The following is a 24,048-nucleotide window of genomic DNA, read 5'->3' as shown; positions in this document are numbered from 1 at the left end:
GCCATAGATTTCCCTGTCTTGTTCTAGTGCAGGTACAGCTTGTGACTGTAATAATGTCGTACCTTGAATGGACTGCCAACATTTGCATGTGTGAGTGATTTCTCACAGAGGAATAAGAGGGATTACTTTCATGCCTGTTCTTCGTCGTGGCCTCTGTGCATCACACATATGGGTGCTGCGCCTGCACAGTGCGTAGGCCGGAAAGATTGAAAGCTAACGGTTTTGGCGGGAAAAACTCCGCTCCCCCTCCCCTCGGTAGTATATATAGAGCAGAGTGTCTGCCATTTTCTCCAGTCTTTTGCAACCGCCGTTCACTGTACCTTGTGCCTGTTCGTCTCTCGCTTGACTCAGTATTGTTCATTACTTACCGTTTATCTTCTTACTCTTATTCCAAGTTATTATTCCCTCATTCCAGTTTATATCTTCTTTTTCTCTTTACTTGTTCCTATAAAAACAAAACAAAAACAAAAACAAAAATTTATTACTTTTCCCTCTTTCTGTATTCTATTTCTTCTTTTTCTGCGATGGTGCAGCGAGCGGCCTTCCGCAAGTGTGCAGAATGTGGGTCCAAAATGTCTCCAGCAGACCCTCATGACTTGTGCCTCCTCTGCCTCGGTGAGGGGCACAGGTCTGATAAATGCCGTCATTGCCTTGCTTTCACTAAGCAAGCGTGAAAGAATAGGGAGAACCGGCTGCGCAAACTGCTTTGGGATCAAGTGCTGATGCAATCCGATCAGCCTGCAGGAAAACCCGGGCCAGCGCATGCTCCATCTGCTAAGCACAAGGCCTCAGCCTCGTCCAAGCCGGTTCAACGCCCAGCCTCTGCCGCGGGCATGTCTGGGCAATGCCCTTCGCCCACGCCGCCTATGCCACAGCTGCAACCATCCGACAGTGGAAATTCCCCCCCAGGGGCTCAGTTACCTCTTTTGCCCCCTCATAAACAACGGAAAAAGAGGAAGCACGGGGGATCGGATCAATCTTCGGCTCACAAAAAGGCGAAGAAAGATAAGGCAGCAAAACTGCCTCATAAGAAGAGGCATCGGGATTCGGGTTCGACGGCCCCATCGATCCCGACAGCAGCTTCGGTACCAACTCCATCTGTACTGATGCTTCAGGTGGCGATGCAGGTTATTCCTCCGGGGTCACCGATGCAATCTGCTCCTCAACAGGGCATGCCTATTCCACTGCCCGAAGAGCAGTATCGTGAGTCGATGTCTGATGGGGAGATTCAGGATTTGCCTCTGAGGGCCCGGTCCCTGACTCCTATGCCTACGGCGAGAGCTAGAGACCAATTTCCGTCACCACCACCTCGGACCCGGATGGACGAGAGGCGGGAAGAAGGATGGTTCCGACCCTACTATGACTACCCAAGGGGTTGGGAGGACTACCATTCTTTTGGATTTCGTCCTCACCCACAGGATCGTTCTTCACCCTCTGTTCATGAGGATCTGCCGTCTACTTCCCTGCATGTTGAACCCGATCGTCCCACTTCTCCAGGGACCTCCTCATCAGAATCATGCCATCCCGGACCCGACTCAGACTCGGATGCCGACTCTACCTCCCCAGATGGCATGATTATATCTCAAGGCCCGTCATCGCCTGAAGAACCCCACATTTCATTCGGGGAGCTTATGTCTAAACTTGTTTGGTCACTCGAGATCGAGGCGCAACATCAGCCAGATCCGAGCACTGACAAGTTCTACGACATTGTTCAGGGAGAACAATCACCAGCAATCGTCTTGCCGCATATTACAACTCTGCGGCAGGCGATGACGCAACCATGGGACTTGCCTTCTCAAACTCAACCTACGGTGAGAAGATACGAGTCCATGTATCGGGTCCGAGAGAGCGACATCCCCTTTCTGCTTCACCACCCTAAGCCAAACTCTGTGGTGGTCGAATCATCTCAGGGCAGGGAAGCTAGAGGCCATACCACCCCCAGAGATAAGGAGGGGCGCAAGATTGATACCCTGGTGCGCAGGGTCTATGCGGCTGCAGGACTCGGGCTTCGGATGTCCAACTATGAAGCCACCCTCGCTAGGTATCAATTCTTTATTATGCAGAGGCTGAATAATATCGTCGCTCCCCTGCCTGAGCAACAAAGGGACCTTGCCAGAACCTTCATTAAAGAGGGGATGCAAGTCGCCATTTAACAGTTATCCATAGCACGCCACCATGTGGATACGGATTCGAGAGCGCTTGTGGGAGCTGTCTCACTGAGAAGGCATGCCTGGTTGCGAAACTGCAACTTCCCCGATGAAATGAAGCAATGAATAGAGGAAATGCCTTTTGACAGCTCCGGGCTTTTTCACTCCCGTACCGATCACAAGTTAAAGTCAACCCATGAATCCCGGATGACGGCCAGACGCATGGAACTGCCCAGACAGAACAAATGTAAGTGGTCATGGTCACGCCCATCCTACCGCTATCAGCCGCCTCAATGACAGTACCAACAGAGTCCACAACGCAGAAGGCAACAACCTCATGAGCGTTTTCCACAAAATCGTTGATGTTTCGATACCGAGAAGCGTCAACACTGATGGGACGTGCGAACCTCTTCTCCACCTCCATACCCACCCTTCCCCCTCCCTTTTGGGGAACGGCTGCAAGGCCGACACCCCATTTGGGAGTCCATTACATCTGATCGGTGGGTCCTGTCAATTATTCAGCTTGGATACAGAATAGAATTCAATACTGTTCCTCCATCGAGCCCGATTCGATTTACACCGCGCTCCCCGGTGTTAGTGAATGAAGTGCAACAAGTGCTTCAGAAGGGAGCGATTCGATGGGTTTCCAGTTCCGAGTGACTGCACGGATTCTACTCTAGATATTTTATGGTCCAGAAACGAGACAGTGGTCTTCATTCGATCTTGGACCTCCGGAATATCAACAAATTTATCAAACCAAAGAAATTTCAGATGACTACCCTCCAAAATATTCTTCTGCTGCTGAGGAGAGAGGATTGGTTCGCCTCCATTGACTTAAAGAATGTCTATTTCCATATTTTGATTCACCAAAGTCATAGGCGTCTTCTGCATTTCACCATCGGAACTGACATTTACGAGTTTAATGCCCTTCCATTTGGCTTGGCCACAGCTCCGAGGGTCTTCACAAAATGTATGGCTTCCGTCTGTGCTCATCTTCGACTTCAGGGCATCCAAGTCTACCCTTACCTGGATGACTGGCTTATAGTGTCACCGACCCGTGAAACCCTACTCTCAGCTGTTCATACTGTTTGTACATTATTGGACAACCTTGGACTTTGCATTAACAGTGAAAAATCATCCCTTGTTCCTACACAGGTGATAGACTTCATCGGAGCTCGTCTCGATTCTACGGTGGCAAGGGCATTCCTCCCCCAAGCTCGTCAGGACAGCCTCCGTGCCTGCATCTCTTGGATTTGACGAGACCGCGTAGTCACAGCGCTTTCCATACAAAGATTTTTGGGTCACATGGCAGCCACAGTCGCCATTGTCCCACATGTCAGGCTGAAGTTTCGTCCACTTCAACTCTGGTTCAACAAGAACTTTCGTCCACAAAGAGATTTACCAAACAAACTTCTTCGTGTACCCCGCGCTGTTTTACAGACATTGACTTGGTGGGTCTCCCCACCCAATCTGAATGTGGGGATCCCATTGATTACCCCTCACCAGACAAGGACTCTATACACCAGCGCTTCGTTGGTCAGGTGGGGCGCGGTGTGCACAGGGTTTCGATCCCAAGGCATGTGGAACCGCCAGGAATCGCTGAGCCACATAAATTACCTCGAGCTGTTAGTGATGTTCAAAGCACTATGGTCCTTCGAAACCGTTCTTCACCAATGCATGATACAGCTCACATCAGACAGCATAGTGGCGGTATTCTATATCAACAAGCAGGGCGGCACAAAATCCACCGCCCTGGCCCGCCTGTCCATGGACATTTGGGAGTGGTGTATCCCGAGAGGCACAACCCTTTTGGCGGTCCATCTGGTCGGGACCGACCACGAAGAGGCAGACTCCTTGAGCAGACATATGTCAATCACCCACGACATGTGGGAACTACATGGGAACTAAACCACCAAGTTTGCACCCAACTGTTCCAACTGTGGGGACATTCGATCTCTTTGCCACCAACAGAAACAAGGTGTGCAAAAGGTTCTGCTCCAGGGCAGGAATAGGACCGGGATTGATGGGAGATGCCCTTATGATTACATGGACAAATCTCAGGTTCTATGCATTCCCACCTATTCCTCTGCTGACCAAAGTCATCTCGAAGATCGTGCACGACGATGCCACGGGGATACTCATAGCACCTTGGTGGCCTTGCCAGGCGTGGTTCTCACTCTCCTTCACATCTCGAAGGGCAATTTCCTTCGCCTTCCGCTCACACAAGATTTTCTAACCCAACAAAACGGGGCCGTCTGTCACCCAGACCTGTCACCATTGAACCTCACTGCGTGGAGGATTCATTGACTCAAGGGACTGTTTCGGAACAGGGATCTAATAGATCACTAGGTACCTCCACTCATGATCGGTCGGACCCTCTCACTGATTTGGTACCGACGGGAATATTGTTGGGACCGAGTTCTTTGGATCCGAAGGTTGTACAGATTCTCGAATCTGCACTGAGACTGTCCATTCAAAAGTCCTACGTGACGAAGTGGCGTCGTTTTTCATTCTACACGGAATCTAACTCATTTAACCCGCTTACGGCGTCGATTGAGAACATTCTTCAGTTTTTGCTGCACCTGCATCGCTTGGGACTGAAACCCTCCTCAATTAAGGTTTATGCAGCTGCAGTTTCACATTATCATGGTGTAGTGCGAGGGCTGTCGGTGTTTTCACAACCGCTTATTTGGAAATTTCTTAAAGGCCTGCAGAATCTACACCCGTCCATTCGGCCATTTATGCCGATGTGGAGTCTCACAGTTGTCGTACAGGCACTTACAAAACCACCATTCGAACCGTTAGCCACCGTCGATTTATGCCTTGTTTCATGGAAAACGGCTTTTTTTAGTTGCAGTTACTTCAGCTCGTAGAGCCAGTGAACTTTGTGCTCTGTGTGCTTTATGTGGTCCTGAGGATGGACCCTACTTTTTTGCCTAAAGTTGCCACACTGTTTCACCTGAACCAAGAAATTGTGCTGCCTGCCTTTTTCCCGTTGCCGTCGAACCCGATCGAGAGGTCCTTGCACACCTTAGATGTTAGACGATGCCTGGCTTTTTATAGGTCGTGCACGGAATCTGTTTGACATTCCAATAAACTTTTTGTAAAGTATTCTGAGTGAGACGAAGGATCGCCTGTTTCGTCTAAGAGGCTGTCGAAATGGATCGTTCAAACCATATCGTTGGCGTACCCACTCTCAAAGCTGGACTTACCTGTTGTTCCAAGGGGCCATTCCACTAGAGCAGTCTCAGCTTTCTCCGCGTTCGCTGCGGGTGTCCCGATCCAGGATGTCTGTAAGGCAGCAACCTGGGCTACGCCTTGTACTTTCACAAAGCACTATCGTCTTGATGTGCGTGCCAGACGAGACTGCTCATTCGGGAGGGCTGTTCTTTCTGCCGTCCTTCAATAGCGACACCTCCCGCCACTGTTTCTGGTAAGCTTGCTATTCACCCATATGTGTGGTGCACAGAGAAGAAAAAGCAGGTTGCTTACCTGTAACTGATGTTCTTCGAGTGGCCATCTGTGCAGTCACACAACCCACCCGTCAGCCCTGCTCGGTGTCGGTGAGTGGTTTCATTGTCAGTACCGTATCGTACTGCTTCGGTACCTCATACTGGTAACGTTGGTACCGAGGGGGACTGTGTCGGTACATACTAGGTTGTTATGCCATCTTATTCCATGGGGTGGCGAACTTGCGGTCTCCAAAGACTGGAGAAAATGGCAGACACTCTGCTCTATATATACTACCGAGGGGAGGGGGAGCGGAGTTTTTCCCGCCAATACCGTTAGCTTTGAATCTTCCAGCCTAGGCACTGCGCAGGCGCAGCACCCATGCATGTGACTGCACAGATGGCCACTCAAAGAACATCAGTTATAGGTAAGCAACCTGCTTTTCTAAGTCTCGGATCATAAATAAGGGATAGGGAGAACCACCATGTTCCCCTCTTACCTGCATTTCAGACCCTCTTGAGTTGCAGTGTGTCAGTAGAGAGATCCTTTGCTTATACTGTTTCTGATTACTGACCAAAGTTTATGGCTCTCTCATTGGAAGTAGCTGTGCACTCCAATGCCTGTTGAGACTATCAGCCCTTCCACTGTATAATCACAACTTGAACTAGACTGTGAGAGTGACAAGATATTAACAACACTGAAATCTAAGACTCTTCTAAGAAATCTGTTATCTTTTTCTTGAGACGGGAGTAGAAGATCCACATTTTGCCCATGGATTACTCACTGAGTTGACAAGAGCATTCCTTGCTTATGCTGATAATGTCAGGGCACAAGATTCTGCCTCATATGCTATTCAGGTAAGGATGGTCTGTTTGTTAAAACAAAAGAATTTACTAATCTTCATTCTATTAAAATCAATAAAATAGATCATACTCTAAACAATAATAAAAATTATAAAAAGGGCACATCATAAATTCCAAGCCGTTAGAATGGGATTAGTGAATGAGCATTCCCTGTTCTGTTCCTGAACACTAATCATGAAGTTTTTGTTATGCTTAAATGTTGACAACTGTGTTAAAGGGCTTGTAGAATAAGCATTTACTTTGATTTGTCTTCATATGTCTGTGGTTATATTATAACGGCTGTTTAACTGTTAAAATAAACCTTACAACCAGCAGCAACAGGTGGGAGGTGTAAATTCAAGGCTTCCAATTCACTATGTAAAGACATTTGAAAAGAATTGATGCTTCATATGCTGCTTCCTCCCATCTCCTATGTAATGGTTATCTGTCCTATTTTCCGTTTTTCTGGATAGCTTTGCATGTGTAACACTAAAAATAAAATATGTAGTGTATAAACAACTTATGGTTGCATGGATTCTAAAGGATCAGGGTCCCTAAACAGTGTCCAACAGGCCACAGGATAATTCAGGGTGCCAGCTCAGAGGCTGGGCACAGCACTTCATCCTTGGAGCTGAGAATCAGAGATCCACTGCCCCTCTCAGTCACAGCTAACACAGAAAGAGCTATGGTGGCTGACCTAAGTAGATCTTTGGAGGGTGAAAAGAGATGGGGAGTCAAGGGTCCAATTCACAGGATTGTGTTCTGAAGGGTTATTTTTAGGTTAGGTACTTGTAGCTGATAACTTCAGTTCAGCACAGCCATAAAAATGTTATCCACACAAAACAAAAACTAAATAAACTATGTATTTTTGTTAAGTACTCTGTTTTCTAAGTATTGAGAGTAGAGGCTAAATATCAATCACTTTAAAAACCAGGTTTACTTGTCATGGAAAAACCATAGTTTGGCTTTTGGGGGCTAACACTTGGACTTGAGCATTCCCACCTCCACTCTCATATTCCAATACCATCCCTCTTTTTTAGTCCACAGTAATGCCTGAGATGTCTAGTTTGGGCAATGTGGAGTTACCGCAATCCATAATGGAAATGCCTGTACAACATAAAGTTTGTAGTTCTGGTTTGGAGGTTAACTATAATTTTCCTAACCAAGTATAATTATGACAACTTGTGTGATGAGAGAGAGAGTGATTTCGAGCATGCAAGGTGGAGAGGGATCTCTGGGAGCCTGAGTGTGATGCATGAATTGAGCTAATGCACCCTTCACCAACTGTGTGCCTTCTGGACATTTTGGACTGCAGCACCCAGAATTCCCTGTCAATGGCCATGCTGGATGGGAATTCTGGGAGTTGCAGTCCAAATGCTACTGAAGGTTACCAGGTTGGGGAAGGCTGGGGTAATGTATCTGGCATCAGTAAGGTAATGGAATTCTTCTTTTTCCACTTTTATTTCCTAAGAATAATTTGTAGCAGATACTTTGTCATACGAAACACTAATGTGTTCATGTGTATTTTTATTTAGGAGTTACTGTCTATCTATGGTTGTAGGGAGACAGCTTCTGATTGCTCAGGCTCCAAGCTTTGGAAAATGTTTCCTGATCATATCCAAGAAATATTGGAACCTCATTTAAATACTAGGTAGGCAATACGAAAAATAAGTTCAGTGCTTTGAATTAGACTACATCAGTCCAGCAAAATTAGACTAAAACAAAAGATTTTAATGATTATCCAGACTTCCATCACATATGTTTCTTCTACCATCTTTCATTATACTTGAACATAAGACATGTTTTCAATTTAAGATGCAATTTAAGTTAAATAACATATCAAATTAGCAGGTCATTCAGGTATAAGCAAGTCCTAATGTTTTAGAATTACAGTTAGCCCTTTTTTGTATATACTTAACCTTTTCTGAAACAAATCCTTATTAGAAAGCTATAGATCCCTGAAATGTGCCTTTCAAAACAAAAATTTTCCTTGAGTAAGCAGTAGTACAAAGATGTAAGATCTAATGAAAAAATTCAGAATAAAAGGTTATGTCGTTGCTACTATAGTGTTGGTTCATTATTCTTCCTTCTTTTTTAAGTTAATAAATGCTAACCAATTTGGGAAATTATGTTTACAGATACAAGAGTTATCAGAAGGCTGTAAACTGGTCAAAGGTTAAGAAGCCTATTTACTTAAGCAGATTAGGCAAAAACTTTGAGGAATGGTCAGCAACTTGGGCTGGCTACCTTATAACAAAGGTAAGAGTAATGAGCACATGCTTTGATTGGATACTGTTTGTAATGTTACTTGTCAGCTAGCTGTGTAAATTTTGAATGTCAAAATAAATTTAGACTAAAAATGCAGCCTTGTTTCAGGTACGACATGATCTTGCCAGTAAGGTTTTTAACTGCTGCTGTATTATGATGAAGAATGACTATAAGGTGACAATCTATCTCCTTCCCCACATTCTGGTTTATGTTCTTTTGGGATGCAATCAGGAGGATCAGCAAGAGGTGAGACCCCCTTTATACCTCTATTTTCTTCAGAAATTCTTAAAATGTGTTCTTGTAAGAGATGTGTGAATGATTACCTTTGATTTCCAATATAGATTGCCATTCATTCTAGGAAAGGGTGGATAGTACTCATCTGGGCAGGTGAACCACCCACTAACAGTACCTTTATCTTGTCTGAGTTGAGCTTCAGTTTATTGGCCTAGGCAGTGATTCAGAGCAGTTACTGCCTAACCTGGATTTGATGAAAAGAAGAGATACAATTGGGTGTCATCTGTATAGATGATACCTAAGCTTACAGGTCCAGATAACACCCCATCTCAATGGTTTCATGTAGACGTTGGACAGCATAGGAGGTAAAACTGAGCTAGTTTTCAACATCAGAAACCTATTTCACAGCAATCTCAGTTGCGCGTAAGAACGTGTGTTAATTTTAACAAACAAACAAGTGGGTGTCATAGGGCATGGAAAAGTGTCTGGGAGCACAGTGACTTCCTTTTTGTTTTTCCCATAAAGACCAGAAAGTGAAGAAGGTGGATCTGAAACTGTTCAAATTGTTGTTGCTCTATTGCATTTATATCCCATCTTTTTTCCTCTTGTGAAGAACCCATGGTGGCTTGCATAGTTCTCCATGCCATTTTTATCCTCACAGCAACAGCCCTGTGAAATAAGCTAGGTTGGGAGCTACTGACTGACTCAAAGTCACTTAGTGAGCTTAATGGCTGAGTGGGGACTAGAATCTGGATCTCCTAGATTCCCAGTCTAACTTTCCAACAAGGAGCCACATTGGCTCCTGAAATTGTTTAGGTTCTTCTAAATAACAGTTTGAATGGTAGAGGCACAACCTCTCTCCTTGAGTTGTTCGCAAGCAAAAATCTTGCATTCCCCCCCCCCCCGCTTTAATTTCAAATTATCTAGGTTTATTCAGAAATCATGGCTGTTCTGAAAAATGATGACACCTGTGCAAGAAGATGTGAGGATAGTGCTTCAGATTTGAGTCAACTGAGCACACAGACAGTATTCTCCATGCTTGATCATTTAACGCAGTGGGCCAGATATAAATTCAAAAGACTGCGTGCTGAGAAAGCTGCTAGCAAGTCAAACAAGGGCCATGCAGAGTTGCAAGGTCAGTGATACTCTTCTTTCAGTGGTGTTTACATCGCTAGTGTTGCAGTATCAGTATAACTTGTACCTAAAAGTCAGGCAGTCCTTTCTGATATCCTGTTCTTAAGCATTGAGAACATTAGTATTAATTATGCTTTTTTTACACTCTTGTTTCGTAGCAACAACTGAGGAATATGGAGAATATCAAAATGTAGTCCGTTTTCTTGACCTCATCCCTCAGGACACACTGGCTGCAGCTTCCTTTCGCTCAAAAGCCTACACAAGAGCAGTAATGCACTTTGAATCATTCATCATGGAAAAGAAACAAAGCATTCAAGAACATCTTGGATTTTTGCAGGTTTGGCTTTTTCTTATGATATAAAACAAAGTTGAACCTCAGTGCTTCATACTGTCACTTCCACTATCTGTTTTACTGTAGAATGAGTTACTGCATTGTTTTAGGCTGCAGTCCAATGAAGCAGCCTGTAACCTTCCATTCATGGGGCTTGATGGGCAGCCTGTGCATCATGCCAGGATGTGAAGGCTGCCTCCATGCTCTTCCCACTCTAGAAAGCAGATAGATGGCCAGTTTAGACTGTTGTACAGCAGCACTCCAGAGCAGAAGGAAAGAAGGCTTAGGCACTGCCAATGTACTTTGTACCTTGGTGGTTCCAGTCTTCTCCACTTCCCGTCCTCTAAATCACTTCTTGAAGGTTATTCTGATGACAATGTTGGTATGATTCTTTCTGTCAGGTGCTACCAGTGGTAGCATGATGTGAATGAATGCAGATCTCCAGCTCCTAAGTCAGACTAGTTTTCCAATATCATTTCTATAGCTACAGAGGTGGGAATCCAAATTATCTTATGACCCTCTAGATGCTGACCAGGGGCCATAGATTGTTCTGTTAGCTTCATTTTTTCATTGAGCCTATGCAATATAGTGAAATAAATTATTTAATAATAATTTATTAATGTAAAGTAATAAATATTACATAAATTTAATTAATTAAATTGATGTAAGTGCTTTCTGTGGAACTGTTAATTCAAGCCATATCATTTTGCTGGTGATATGGCTTGAATTAATGGATGAGAGAAAGTAGAGGTGTGATTATAAAAGTTTGATTGTTGATACAGAATAGGTACATTTTACACTGAGAAAAACACTTCACAGTTCCTAATCAGTATTTTTAAATTTTAATTAATACAGAAGTAAAATGTTTATAAGTGAAAAGATAACACTATCACTTTTCAGAGAAAAGGGAGTGAATTTTAAAGTTATTAGTATATTCATCTCTTTGTTACATGTATATAGTGCTTTACTGGAAGATGTATTGGAGTAGTTTACAACTATAATTCAAAATGATTTTAAGTACGGGAAAATACATTTTAAATACATTTTTAAAATCATAAATAGAACTTTGAATTGTATTTCTGTCTTGAAATAGGACCTTCACATAGTGTGGAAAGGCACTGTTTCAATACTACCCAAAACTGTTCACAAAGCTTGAAATGAAGGAATGACCATCACTTTTGTTCTGGGGGCCAGCTTACCCTTTTGGATCAAGCCAGCAGATGGAGGCTCAGAGAAAGGACCCAGCCAGGGCTTGCTAGAGCAGTTTCTGCAAGCTGCAACTGAGTCAGTCTACTCCTCTTCCTTCTGCTTCTCATGTCCAGTTGGGTTATGAGCAGCATGGGAAGGAATTTGGCTTGGGTTTACAGCAGCACGCCAGGTTAATCCCGTACTTTAAACTGAAAAAATGCTTTAAGATGGGGTTTTATCTGATGTAATTTGTTGCCTGATGCTGTACTTGTATTTCATTGTATTACTGTCCTGGGACTTTTTGTGAAGGACAGCATATAAAAGCTTTAAACAAACATACATTCTCACAAATATTGTGCTGGCAGAACACTTTCCAGTGGCAAATGTTTTTCCTCCCCACATAAAGAAATTGTATGCAGCGATGCACGAGCCAGATGGAGTGCAAGGAGTGAGTGCAATACGGAAGGCAGAGCCATCACTCAGAGAACAAATCCTTGAGCATGAAAGCATTGGCTTGTTGAGAGATGCCACAGCTTGCTATGACAGAGCAATTCAGCTAGAGCCTGAGCAGGTAAAAACTTGTAACAGACTTAATTTGTTTCCTTACTGCCTCCCCACAACATTAAAGCAGTACAGTTACAGTACAATATATGACAAGTAAAGCTTCATGTCTGCCTTAGTTTGTGTGGAGAAATCACAGAGTAGCCATATTTTAATGGTTTCATTCGTCTCTGTCGAGACATAACAACAAACAATAGTTCCTCAGTTTCTTCAATTAATTGACTGATTCATTGAAAATATGTTTGTCCCACCCTTTAGCCAAAAAGAATCTGAGAGTGGCTTACATGGAATTGGTAGGGCAAGACAGCTGCTGTATAAAAAGGCATGACTCCCAAGGAAAAGAAGGTTATTTTAACCCCAGGGGCCTGCTGCAGCTGAAACATCTCACTTTAGCTCCTTTCTTGAATACGATGATGCAATATAGATGCAGAACATAAATCAGAAGAAATGGTACTCTTTCTTTCTCTGTGGCAGTGCTGATACCCTGAATAGACCAGAAGATCCTCCATGGACCTCTGAAGTTACCTAGTCAAACAACATGTCAATTTTTCTTCCCAAGTTAAGAACAAAAAACAAACAGCTCTTGCCACAAAATGTATAAAGTTCTTCTTTCCCCCTAATTCAGAAGCTGTCAGTATATACAGGCTGTAACCCCCCATATGCACATGTGTGTGCGCGTGCGCACACACACACACCCACACACACACCCTTCCTAGGAAAGAGAAAAACATAAAGCTGCATCAGTTAAGGCAAACAGGTTTGTTCTTACAGCAAAAGCAGCCATCGTCTACATAATGATTGGGGAAGTCAGGTTCAAGGTAATTATCTCTGGTATTTTCTCTAACAAGCTGAAAGACTTAAGGTCATGACATAGCTTCAAGGAACTATCCTGGCTTTTTAACACTAAGAAAGTTCACTATATTGCCTGTTGAACCTCAATTCTCACAATTCTTCTCATGGTGAAGCCCATGCTGTACAGGAATGGGAAGGGAAGAGGGAAAGATCAGCTGGGTTGGTGGAATGGCTGCTGGTGCTGACGGTTGAGGAAAGAGGAGCCTTAATGAGGGACATATTTCAGCAGAACTGGTGGGATGGTCCTGGGCTCACTCTCATTTCCTTCAGCAAAGCCTGCTTCATTCATTTTTCATTCCAGTTTTTAGTTAGAAATCAAAATCTCAACCTGTCCCTTTAGTAACAGACATGGTGTGCATTTCAGTGAGCACAAGCTTTTGCTTGGGTTTAGATTGAAATTACATTGGCTGGGTTTGCATGGAATGAAAATAAGCCATGAGGGCTATTTCCCCCTCCCTGCAGCTGCTGGCTGCAAGCTGCTTAAGTAGCATGATTACTGTCACTAAGTGTGGGCTGTCATGATATCAAAACCCAGCAGGTGTTTAGAAACCACCCTGAAACCCATGGCTTATTCTAGGGGTTCAGGGTGGTTTGTAAATCAACACAGACACTCATCCTTGGCAGGTTTGACCATCACAACAATCTGGACCAGGTGGGGTTAATTGGATGGCATGTGCATGGAGAGCAAATAAGTCAGTGTATCTTGTTCCTTGATTGTGTGAATCTGCCCACTATCTACCTCACAGGATTGTTGTGAGGATTAAATGGCCAGGAGAGGAACTTGTATGCTGCCTTGATCTCCCTGAGGGAAATGTAAGCTAAAAGAGTAGCTCTGGTTTTCTTTTTCTCCTTATAGATAAATCATTATCATGGTGTGGTGAAGTCAATGTTGGGTCTTGGGCAGTTCTCTACTGTAATTACTCAAGTGAATGGAGTACTTGCAAAGAGGTAATGCAGCTGATATGTTCCCTGTCTAAATGATGTAAAGCTCATATTTATTGATGCAAATGGGTCTGGGGAAAATCTAATACTATTAGTTGGAGTTATCAACTAAAATGCCTTCCCTTTCCAACTTTTTGTTTTATGTCTTGGTCTTAGACTAGCATATATAGGAAATATTATCATCTGAAATGCACTTTGTATTTTAATATATATGTTGCTTTGTATGAGAAAAATTATATATATTCTGTATATTAACTTAAGTTTGCTTTTTTCCTTTTATTAGACCTGAATGGATACCTGAATTAAATCCCTACAGAGTAGAGGCAGCCTGGAAACTGACACAGTGGGATTCACTGGAAAACTACTTAGCTGCAGGTTGCTATTTGAAACAGAAAGATAATACAGCTTCATATTTATTGTATTTTTGCTGTGGCTTGCTTTCTGACTCTTTATATAGGGTGATACAGAGTACAATGGGGAACAAAGAAATCCTGTTCCAAAGGGGACCCCAGGCCTCCACAACCCCCCACAAAAGATCTTGGAGTTGATGTGGAGAACTGAAAATCCTCTGTCCACCTCCGATCTCTGTGACAGATGCCTTTGATCAGTGCAAGAGCATCAGTTAGATACCAGTTAGATCTCAGTATATCAATTGGTGCTCCTATTTTTACATTTGACAAGCTAGCAATCCTTCTTCCCTTCTTTGTAAAGAAGAGTCTTTGATAGAACATACCAAATAATTCTGAAAATACTGTAGATTCCTGGGGTAGGGTATGAGGAGATCCCAGTATTCTTAAGGGTAAAATTTGTCTAAAAACAACATTAAAAACAGACATTATCCTATGTTACTGCATTCCTTTCTATCCTACCTTTCCCCTAAAAAGGACAGCTAACAAAAATGTTTAAAAACATTAAAAGTACAAATACAGTTTAAACATTTTAAAATAGTGTTTATGCAGTTTTTATTAATATACTACTATTTTACTTGTAAGCCATCTTGGAAGGTTTTTAAACTTGAAAGTTTATATAAATAATTTTAATAAATAGTAGGTCAAAGCCCCCTTCTTGAAAACTAAACTAGATGGCCCATCTGTCTAATCAGTAGAAGGCAGCTTCATATATGTTAACTGTAAAACTAGAATCAACTGTGTATTACCAAGATCATCAGTGAGATTTTCTTTCATATTAAGGCACTCATCAGCTTTGCTGTATCCAATGACTATGCTAAAGTATTCACACAAGGCAACATTCACATTCACACAACCGCATCACCAACTCATTGAGAAATGATCAAGTGGTTTCCACTTTATCATGGTTTCTATACTCCCCACTCAGTCCACTGTTGGCATAAGCCACTGTGCCTGAAATTCAATCCTGGAATGCATTCCTTCTTTCCCATACCATCTGCTTATTCCTGATTGGTTCTCACAGGGGCTGCATGGTTGGAGTTGATCCTGCAATTGTAACTCTTTCCAGAGGACTTTGTGGTAGTTGCACACCTTTACTTTGAAAACCATGAAACAGTAATACAGAGAAGCCATAGTTTCTTACCATAGTTTCTAGATACCAGATTTAACATGGTGAAATAACACAACTGGGTTCAGACAGCAGATCAGTGTTGGTAAAGGAATACCATGGCTTGTTGTCTTGTCTAAGTGGCTAAAATTAAAGATGATGGGTTGGTAATTGCTCCAAAAATATTATAAACTTACATTTAATTTAAACAGACCAATCTATAGTTAAATTTTTTAAAGTTGTTTTTGTTTATTTTTTAAACTATGTTGCTCCTGCCCGGCACTACTTTATTAGATGGGAAATCCAATACATGGAGTGTTAGGCTTGGACAATTGTTGCTATCAGCTAAAAAGAAAGAAGCTGCCACTTTCTTTGAAACTTTGAAAGTCGTTCGAGCAGAGCAGATCGTTCCACTATCAGCAGCAAGTTTTGAAAGGGGCTCATATCAACGAGGATATGAATACATTATCAGGTGGTATTTTGTTTCTTTTTTCACATTCAGTATGTTTAGTGTCTGAAGCCATTCAATATATTTTGCACATATTTGATGTTAATTTAAAGAAATATTTAGAGTACAATCCTATGGGGATGCTCATAACCCTCCAAAGTGGGAGGATTACAAGCATCCCATGTCAGGATGGCACTTGGAGGAGAAGGTCACCTCCACACTCCTGACTGCAAAGCAGCTAGATGACTGATTTTGGCTGTCTAACTGCTTCTCTCCAGAGGGAGAGGAAAGGTGGCTGAGGCACTGTTGGGATATCTGGTATCTTGTAGGTATTTTCCCCCCTCAGCCCAATTCTCTTCTCTGAGGTTGCTTTTGTGACAACAGAAAAGCAGGCAGCATGGTTCTTTCTATACTGTCTGCAAGGAAGGTTGCTCTGAGTAAGGAGTCCCAACTCCAACAAATCCTTCTAGAACCTAACTTGTGTCCATAAGATCACTTTGTTACTTAACTTGGGATTCTAAGATTTTTCTTACCTATCACACTCTTGACAGCACAAGAATTTCAGGTAAGCATTGAATTCATATTTATAATCAAAAGTATTCACTTGCTATAATCATAGCTGAGTTGCATTTTAATGTTTATTGTTGAATTTGAAATCCCAGCTACAATCTTGTAAGTTAGATTAACAATGACTTCCTCCATATGCATTATGGGAATGGGTGACTTCAAGGAGTAGCAGTGTGCATGTAGAGCAGGGCAGTGAGGCAAACTTGTAGGGCTGTGAAATTTGGTAATTTGCAAAATTGTCCTGAACATCACTAGGCAAATGGTTGACATGGGAGGCATGGCAAGCACAAGTGACCTGCCCAAAACACTGAGTACAAGGCAAAGGTATGATTTGAGCTTCAATACACTAAAAAATGGGGAAGGAAGTCCACCTAGGTAGATGCTGAATAAATCATCAGGACCTGTTGCCTTCCTTTGGAGTTGAGCCATCTAGCAAGTCCATTTTGGCCAGGGTGACTTATTTTATATAGTTAGGTGTATTTTATATTGTTATTTATGTATTTTAATTTATTTATTTATTTGTAAGCCGCCCCAAGGCTTCGGCGAATGGGGCGGCCTAGAAATTTTCTAAATAAATAAATAAATTTAGAGCTGACATTTGAATTGGGTACTTCCTGGTTGTCTGTACTCTATATTGCATGGAATTTTAGGATATTCAAACACTAGGAAATAAACAGATTTCTGGAGGAAACAGAGAGGATAGGACATACTGCTGCTAGAACATGTTTCTCCTAATATTAATGAGAGATTATTAATATAGACTCCTATGATAATGAAACAACAATCTTAAACAATTTCTAATCTCAAGTATGTTGCTTGACTAGCTATTTTTGTTTTTTAATTACAGGTTACACATGTTGTGTGAGCTTGAGCACAGCGTCGGACCAATCCTTCAACAATCTGATAGCAACTGGGCAAAAGATTCTCTGAACTGGCATGCTCGTATAGAAATGACACAAAATTCATACAGAGCTAAAGAACCTATTCTGGCACTTAGGCGAGCTTTACTCAGTCTCACTAAAAGGTGAAGCCATGTTTATTCTGCTTTGGAACTTTAGCAGTTGCTCTCTTTATTTTGTAAGCTATAAAGAACTGGTATAGGCCATATGTATTAATGGCCTGCATTACACAACTCTAGTTAGCACCTATGAGTTCCTTTTTTAATTTTTGTTTGTTTATTTTCACAAAATATATTAAAAAGAAAGAAAAGAAATATATGGGGAAAAGATGCTGAAGGATATTCCACAAATATGGCATATAATTTCAGTATCTGGCGAGTTCATAAAAAGGTGAACAATTCTGTCTGCTATAAAGAAGTATAAATAATATTACAAAGATTAGAGATGTCATATAAAATGCAATTAAAATACAACCAACTGGTGCTTGTCAGGACCTTAATGCACATTGAATGCCTGTTTAACAAATGCCGGTTTAAATAAAATGACAACTTCCAAATTGTTAGTATGTTTGAGCTGTCTTCATAAGAAGTATCTTAATATGAGAACTATTGCAGAGAAGGTCATCCTGTATGCCATCCCATAAATGATCCTATATACTGAGTAGAATTCATGATGAGCAGATATGAAGGGCCCAAGGCCTTCCAGAGCTAATTTTCAAACAGTAGCTGAGGCCGGCCTGAAACCTAATAGGTAAAAGTCTTTAAGCCTGACTTAAATGTGTAGGATCAGAAACGTTTGTTCTTTGACATATATGTATTATCAGGCATGGATTATTTGGGAGGTTTTATAAGTGGCGCTTGTATTTTTGACTTCCTACAGAAAGGATTACAGTGAGCTGATGGGAGAATGTTGGCTCCAAAGTGCCCGGGTTGCCCGGAAAGCTGGTCATCACCAGACTGCCTATAATGCTCTCCTCAATGCTGGCGAGTCTAAGCTATCTGAACTGTATGTGGAAAGAGCAAAGTGGCTTTGGTCTAAGGTAAACAAAATTAAGCTGCTTTACCTCTGTATTTATCATATTACTTATTGGCATATTATTGGGCAGCATTCATAGATGTCTTTTTATAGCAAGCGTCACTCTAAAGTAAAACAAATGGGAATATCACCCTGCAAATGATATTATGTATTACATACTTTCCTATGCTTAGTAATAATTTCTGGAGAGATACAATTACTGAAGGTTGATCTTTCTAGCAAGTCTGCTGAAAAGCATGAAGACAGTAGTTCTACCATACTGTGTTCTTTCAGTGACTGGTATTTGTGGCATACTGCCTCTGAATATTTAGAATCCATTTAGCTATTGTGACTAATAGCCTTTGCACATGATCCTGTGTTGGCTGGGGTATGCTGAAGATTTAGACCTTCCTCTGGCTAAACTTATATAGCATTGTTCCTTTAGTTACACATTAGTCTCCTAGATCTTAATGCTATGATTGAGCATTTGGCCTATCCTATTTCAGGGTTTTTGGAATACATTTTCCCAGGACTCCTGGAGGGCATGCTGATTCATTAGTATGATTTATATGTGCATACACTACCCAAAGGGGAAATGTTAGATCAGGGATGGGAAACCTCTTGTGGTCTGTCAGCCAAATTTGGAGAAATTCTTGGGGGCCACATTCTAGTGATGAGGGAGACCAAAGATAAAAAGGACAGTGTCCAAGTAAATTAATTTACAAGCATATTTTAGTTTAAACGTCTTAATGCCCATAACCAAGTTTTAAGAGAAACATTTCAACCTTTAAGATCATGCAAAAGCTAGAAAAACAGCAATAAATGGTTATCAGGGGGAATGGGGCTGTACTTGGAAAAGTGGTATAGCCATCTGGGGAACCCTGAAGGGCCAGATTTCGCTTGCTAGTGTGAGGGTGCCTAACCCTGAACTAGAGGGTACATGTTAACTGCAGCAAGAATTCTTGTGGTTGCATCAGCTGAAAGAACCACAGTTCTGATTGCTGAAATAGCTTCCAGTTATGTTCAGAAACTGCTGAATTCACTCTGACTTTTTTCTGTCCAGCTGTATTCTTGTATGCATAATTTGGTTCAGAAACCTGAACATTTTATACAAAGGTATAAAATAAAATTAAGTATAAATTTAATAGATGAAATAATATATAGGCTATATTTGGCAGTGCTATGGAGATGAGCCTGAAATGATTTCCCCTCTGAGGTACCTCAGTGTTGGCATGTTTTAGGCTTTTACTGAAAATGCATTTGTCTACTTTGACTTTCCTCAGCCATGAACTATCTTTATAGTGATGTCATGTATGTGTGGGTTTTGTTTGTTCTTGGTTGGTTTTCTTTTCCAAACTTCTTTATAATATGTTTTCAAATGAAAAGTGTTATACAAATATTGTGAATAGATAAATGCATGTTCAAGGCCTTCTGGTAAAATTAATAAATACTAAATTGTTGTTAATGTTTTCCCCCACTTAGGGTGAGGCTCATCATGGCCTTATCATTCTTCAGAAGGGGGTTGACTTATGTTTTCCAGATAGCCAAGTACCATCTGATATAAAAAGTAAACTAATACATGGGCAGGCCTTGTTGCTGGTTGGCAGATTTATGGAAGAAACAGCCAACTTTGAGAGTAATGCAGTAATGAAGAAATACAAGGTAAATGCTAAAAGTAGAGCATGTTAGTAATACAATTTAACTTTGTTGTGTGTCGATATACCAAAGAACACTGCCCTTGAATCCAGAAAAGTGCCTCTTGATGAGCTGATAGGAAAATAGATGCATTCTAAGTGTCTTCACATTTCTTACAAGGCTAAGAAATGTCTTTGCTGTATTGATGTCCCATAGTACTTCCTCCACACATCTGCTAACTTGGTATTTTTATGATACACACTGCAGCTAGTTGAAGATGTTTGTATAAAATCTGGTCCAGAAGCCTGATTCTTTTCTGTCTATGGGTACTCTTTTGTAACTTTGTAGTTCAGTACTTACCTGTGTGGCCAAGTTATTTGGAACCCATCACTTGCTCAATTGATCCTTACCCACTACTGCTCCTAAAAGCTTGCAGTGCAGTTTTTGAAGAATTGGACATTTGAAATATTGAGTACTTTTCTGAGAGATAGTCTGGACCTTATTGTCCTGAAATAGGTATTGGGAATTATTCTGCAGTAATGTCCACACTCTAAGCTTTCCTTCATGGGCAAGTTGTTGGGAAAATATGTATTTATTTATTTATTTGGAATTTTTGTATGCAATCCCATCACTTATAGCCTCGGGACGGCTCACATAAAATAAATAAACATACATAGTAAAATAATACAATTAAAAACCCAGAATCACCCTGGCTGCAAAATTAAAACCTATAGATATTATTAAGAGTTGTTAAAATATTTAAAGGATGCTGATTATTTTGATCTATTTCAGTCTGAAGTCAGACATGGTTTCTGGACTAAAACAGGCTTGGTTATTCTGGTAAATGAAATATTCTTGGTGAAAATTGAATGGTGGAGGTGGTTCTACTAGAACTTTTACTTATAGTTAAGGGTTTGGTTTGGAAGAGGTACTGTGCATCATTGGTTCTAATCCTTCTGGGATGACCAGTATCAAAAGGCAGTGTTGGATGGCTTCTTTTCCACCAGGTAGGCTTTGGCATGTGGAGTGCCTCTGGGTTTTATCCTATCACTATGCTTTTCAACCTAAGCTTTTCAAGCTTCCATATAGCCTAATCCTGCCTAATCTTGGAAGCCAACCAGGGTTGGGCCTGGTTGAAATCTGGATGGGTGACTTTAATGTTGTGAACCATCCAGAGAGCTTCAGCTACAGACAATGTAGATATGTGATGTAACAACAACAGTAACATCTGTATGAAGGTGCCAAAAGAAATCCTTTGGAAGTTAGGACTGTGGTGGTTCCTCTGCTATATGGATGCACCTCTCTTTTCCACCTAAGAATTCCAATGAGGTGCTAGATCTCCTGAATAAGTGTCTAGATTTCAGTACTAGAATGGATGTGGACAAACTAGCTGAATGCATAGAAGATGGGGGTTCTTTGGATTGAGTTGTCCACTAACCTGGATATTGATGTGAAACCAATTTTGGATAGGGTTGCAATCCTCCTGAAGAATCTGTTGCATAATCTGGTGGTATTTCTGCACTCATTGCTTTCCGAGGAAGCCCAGTTGGTGACAGTGGACTCACTGTCATCCCCCTTGTGTGCCAGGTTTTTCCTCAGCTATCTATGTACTTGTCATCTCAAGATGACGGTAATGCACTTTGCATAGGATTGTTTCTGAAAGGGGGTTAGGAGCTTCAGGTAAAGCAAAATGCAGCTATTGTGGGTCATATAGTCCAAACTGCATATAGTCCAAACATACTATACCAATTTTCCATCAGCTTCATTTGCTGCCTGTGCAATTCCAAGTCCAATTGAGGATGCTGTTATCAGCATGCAAAGCCTTAAAATGTTAGGGAACAGATTACATACAAGATCACTTTCACCTCTGTGATGTTGATTACATGTCTAGACCTGTTTCTGAGACCTTCCCTGTGTGACTCACCTGTAGGATCATATAAATTATCAAGGACATGGGACAAGACCTTCTCTGTGGTGGCTCCTCAGCTTTGGAGTTGTGCCTTTCCATTTAAGAAAAACACTCTTTAAGGCTGCCTTTAATTAATCTCCAAATGGCTAATAAGCTCATATACTAAGTAACAACTGTCCGTATAAGCGTTTTTCCTGTGGATTCCTTACATGTTGCTGTTTGGTGTTTTATTACTCTTATGGGGCCATCATGCTAAAGCACAGCTTATAAATGCCTTATAAAAACAAAATGCTCAGAAATATATCAAAAGACATAGCCAAGGATAAGTATGTAGAGAGTCTGCAGCCTTAGCTCTCAATAGTTGTAGAGGTTGCATTGTTGTTTTTCCATTTGTATATTATTCAGAGTTTGCCTATTAGGTTTAAAGAATGTTGTTTCAATGATAACAAATGAAATATTTTCCAATTTTTCCCAGGATGTCACTGTTTGCTTGCCAGAATGGGAAAATGGACATTTCTACCTAGCTAAATACTATGATAAAGTGATGCCTACAGTAACAGAAAACAAGATGGAAAAACAAGGGGACCTGATTAAATATATAGTTATTCACTTTGGAAGGTCAGAAGGCAGAATTGTTGTTCCAATAGTGCACATGTCTGTGTATGTTACTATATACAAGGATATTCTGGATGACTGGAATTGTTCTCATTTAACAAAAGGGGGAGGGGGGACTTTGGCTTTCCTGGTACTGGATCCCAGCTGCTATTCATGCCAGCCAGCTTGGCCAGTAGTAGGGAACATCAGTATTGTAGCTTAACAACATCTGGAGGGCCACAGGTTCCCCACCCCGATTCATTTTTGTACAACAGTTTGAAAGCTGTCTCCCTAAAGCTTCCTGTGTCTTCTAAAAATCTGCCACAATGAGTTGAAGGGATCTTTAAAAACAATGACAGACAAGGGAATATTGGCAAAATTTACCTTCTCCTACCCTTGTGCCAGCAAGATCCTTTGATAGATCGAAAACCTTCCATGGATGGAAGAAATCCTTTAGTTTGCAGAAGATACTTAGGATATTGTGAATTTATAATTATTATTATGAGTGTTTATTAAAGCTATTTGTATATTGCCCTTCATCTTATGATACCAGGGTAGAATACAAGATGTAATTTTAAAATCCTAATATATTGTGTAATAAAATTACATCAATTACAGCAATAAAAAGCTGAAAGTATGTAAAATAGATGCCTTACAAGTAAGTATTTTAATTTCAGATCTTTACATTTTGGAAACCAGTTCATCTATCAGTCGATGCCAAGAATGCTATCTTTGTGGCTTGACTTTGGAGCAAAAGCATTTGATTGTGACAAAGGTAGGGCATTCAAAAGTAAATACTTAAGTTTTCTGTATTGGACTTTTCCTTGTGGGAGCAGGGGACTGTATGTCTAGGATAATCTCTAGAGAAAACTAAAATGTTAAAATTACCATAGAAATAGTCCCTTTCAGAGTTACTTTTGTCTAGAAATTACCCAGAAGTTTGATTTTCTTCTACAGAAGTGTTCAAACACATTGGGTCTAAATGTTTACTTTTTTGCTTAATCAATCTTCCACGCCTGCTAGATTCCTAGTTTGCTTCTGTTTTGTGATGGGTATCTTTGGATAGATACTTCTTTAATAGTGACAGAATAAAGTGCCACTTTGAATGATTCTGACAATGGCTTTACAGAGGAATGGGATGTCCCTTGATCTGCCCAGAACCTCATTTTTCAACCTGGCACTTTCCAGATATGCTGGAGTATAAATACCATAAATCTCATTCAGCATGGCCAATGGGAACTGTAGTTCAATATGCTTGGAGGGCACCAACTTGGAGAAGGATGGCCTAGAATATGAAGCTAATAGACCTGACTTAGCCCTGGAAAGAGGTTGTTGGTTTTTATATAAAAACCTCACAATCAGAATGTGTGCATTACAGATACTTTAGTGAGCCAAAACTATCACTGGAAGTAATGGCCACCAATCTGAATAGCTTTAAAGGGCAATTGAACAAATTCATGGAGGTTTCAAACTATCAAAAACTACTAGTCTTAATGGCTATATGCTGCCTCCTAAAGT

At 41.2% G+C, this 24,048-nt stretch overlaps 1 protein-coding gene across 4 annotated transcripts in view; it reads left to right on the top strand.

Moving 5' to 3' along the window:
- Positions 1 to 24,048, top strand: part of ATR (ATR serine/threonine kinase) — a 64,813-nt gene that overhangs the window by 29,842 nt on the left and 10,923 nt on the right. For 3 of the 4 annotated variants that reach the window (XM_044432785.1, XM_044432787.1, XM_044432788.1), the window contains 15 exons: positions 6,341 to 6,454; positions 7,975 to 8,090; positions 8,578 to 8,698; positions 8,816 to 8,953; positions 9,869 to 10,076; positions 10,234 to 10,412; positions 12,001 to 12,165; positions 13,864 to 13,955; positions 14,233 to 14,324; positions 15,759 to 15,936; positions 17,327 to 17,503; positions 18,258 to 18,417; positions 19,875 to 20,054; positions 22,412 to 22,554; positions 23,208 to 23,305. In XM_044432785.1, the coding sequence (XP_044288720.1) occupies positions 6,341 to 6,454; positions 7,975 to 8,090; positions 8,578 to 8,698; positions 8,816 to 8,953; positions 9,869 to 10,076; positions 10,234 to 10,412; positions 12,001 to 12,165; positions 13,864 to 13,955; positions 14,233 to 14,324; positions 15,759 to 15,936; positions 17,327 to 17,503; positions 18,258 to 18,417; positions 19,875 to 20,054; positions 22,412 to 22,554; positions 23,208 to 23,305 (2,161 nt within the window). The remainder of the gene's footprint in view (positions 1 to 6,340; positions 6,455 to 7,974; positions 8,091 to 8,577; positions 8,699 to 8,815; positions 8,954 to 9,868; positions 10,077 to 10,233; positions 10,413 to 12,000; positions 12,166 to 13,863; positions 13,956 to 14,232; positions 14,325 to 15,758; positions 15,937 to 17,326; positions 17,504 to 18,257; positions 18,418 to 19,874; positions 20,055 to 22,411; positions 22,555 to 23,207; positions 23,306 to 24,048) is intronic. The other variant, XM_044432786.1, reaches the window with a different exon arrangement.

The sequence above is a fragment of the Varanus komodoensis genome, unplaced genomic scaffold (assembly GCF_004798865.1).
Source record: "Varanus komodoensis strain SLA01 unplaced genomic scaffold, ASM479886v1 scaffold25, whole genome shotgun sequence".
NCBI lineage: Eukaryota > Metazoa > Chordata > Lepidosauria > Squamata > Varanidae > Varanus > Varanus komodoensis.
The sequence above is the reverse complement of the archived record's forward strand: the minus strand, read 5'-3'. Positions and strand labels throughout refer to the sequence as shown.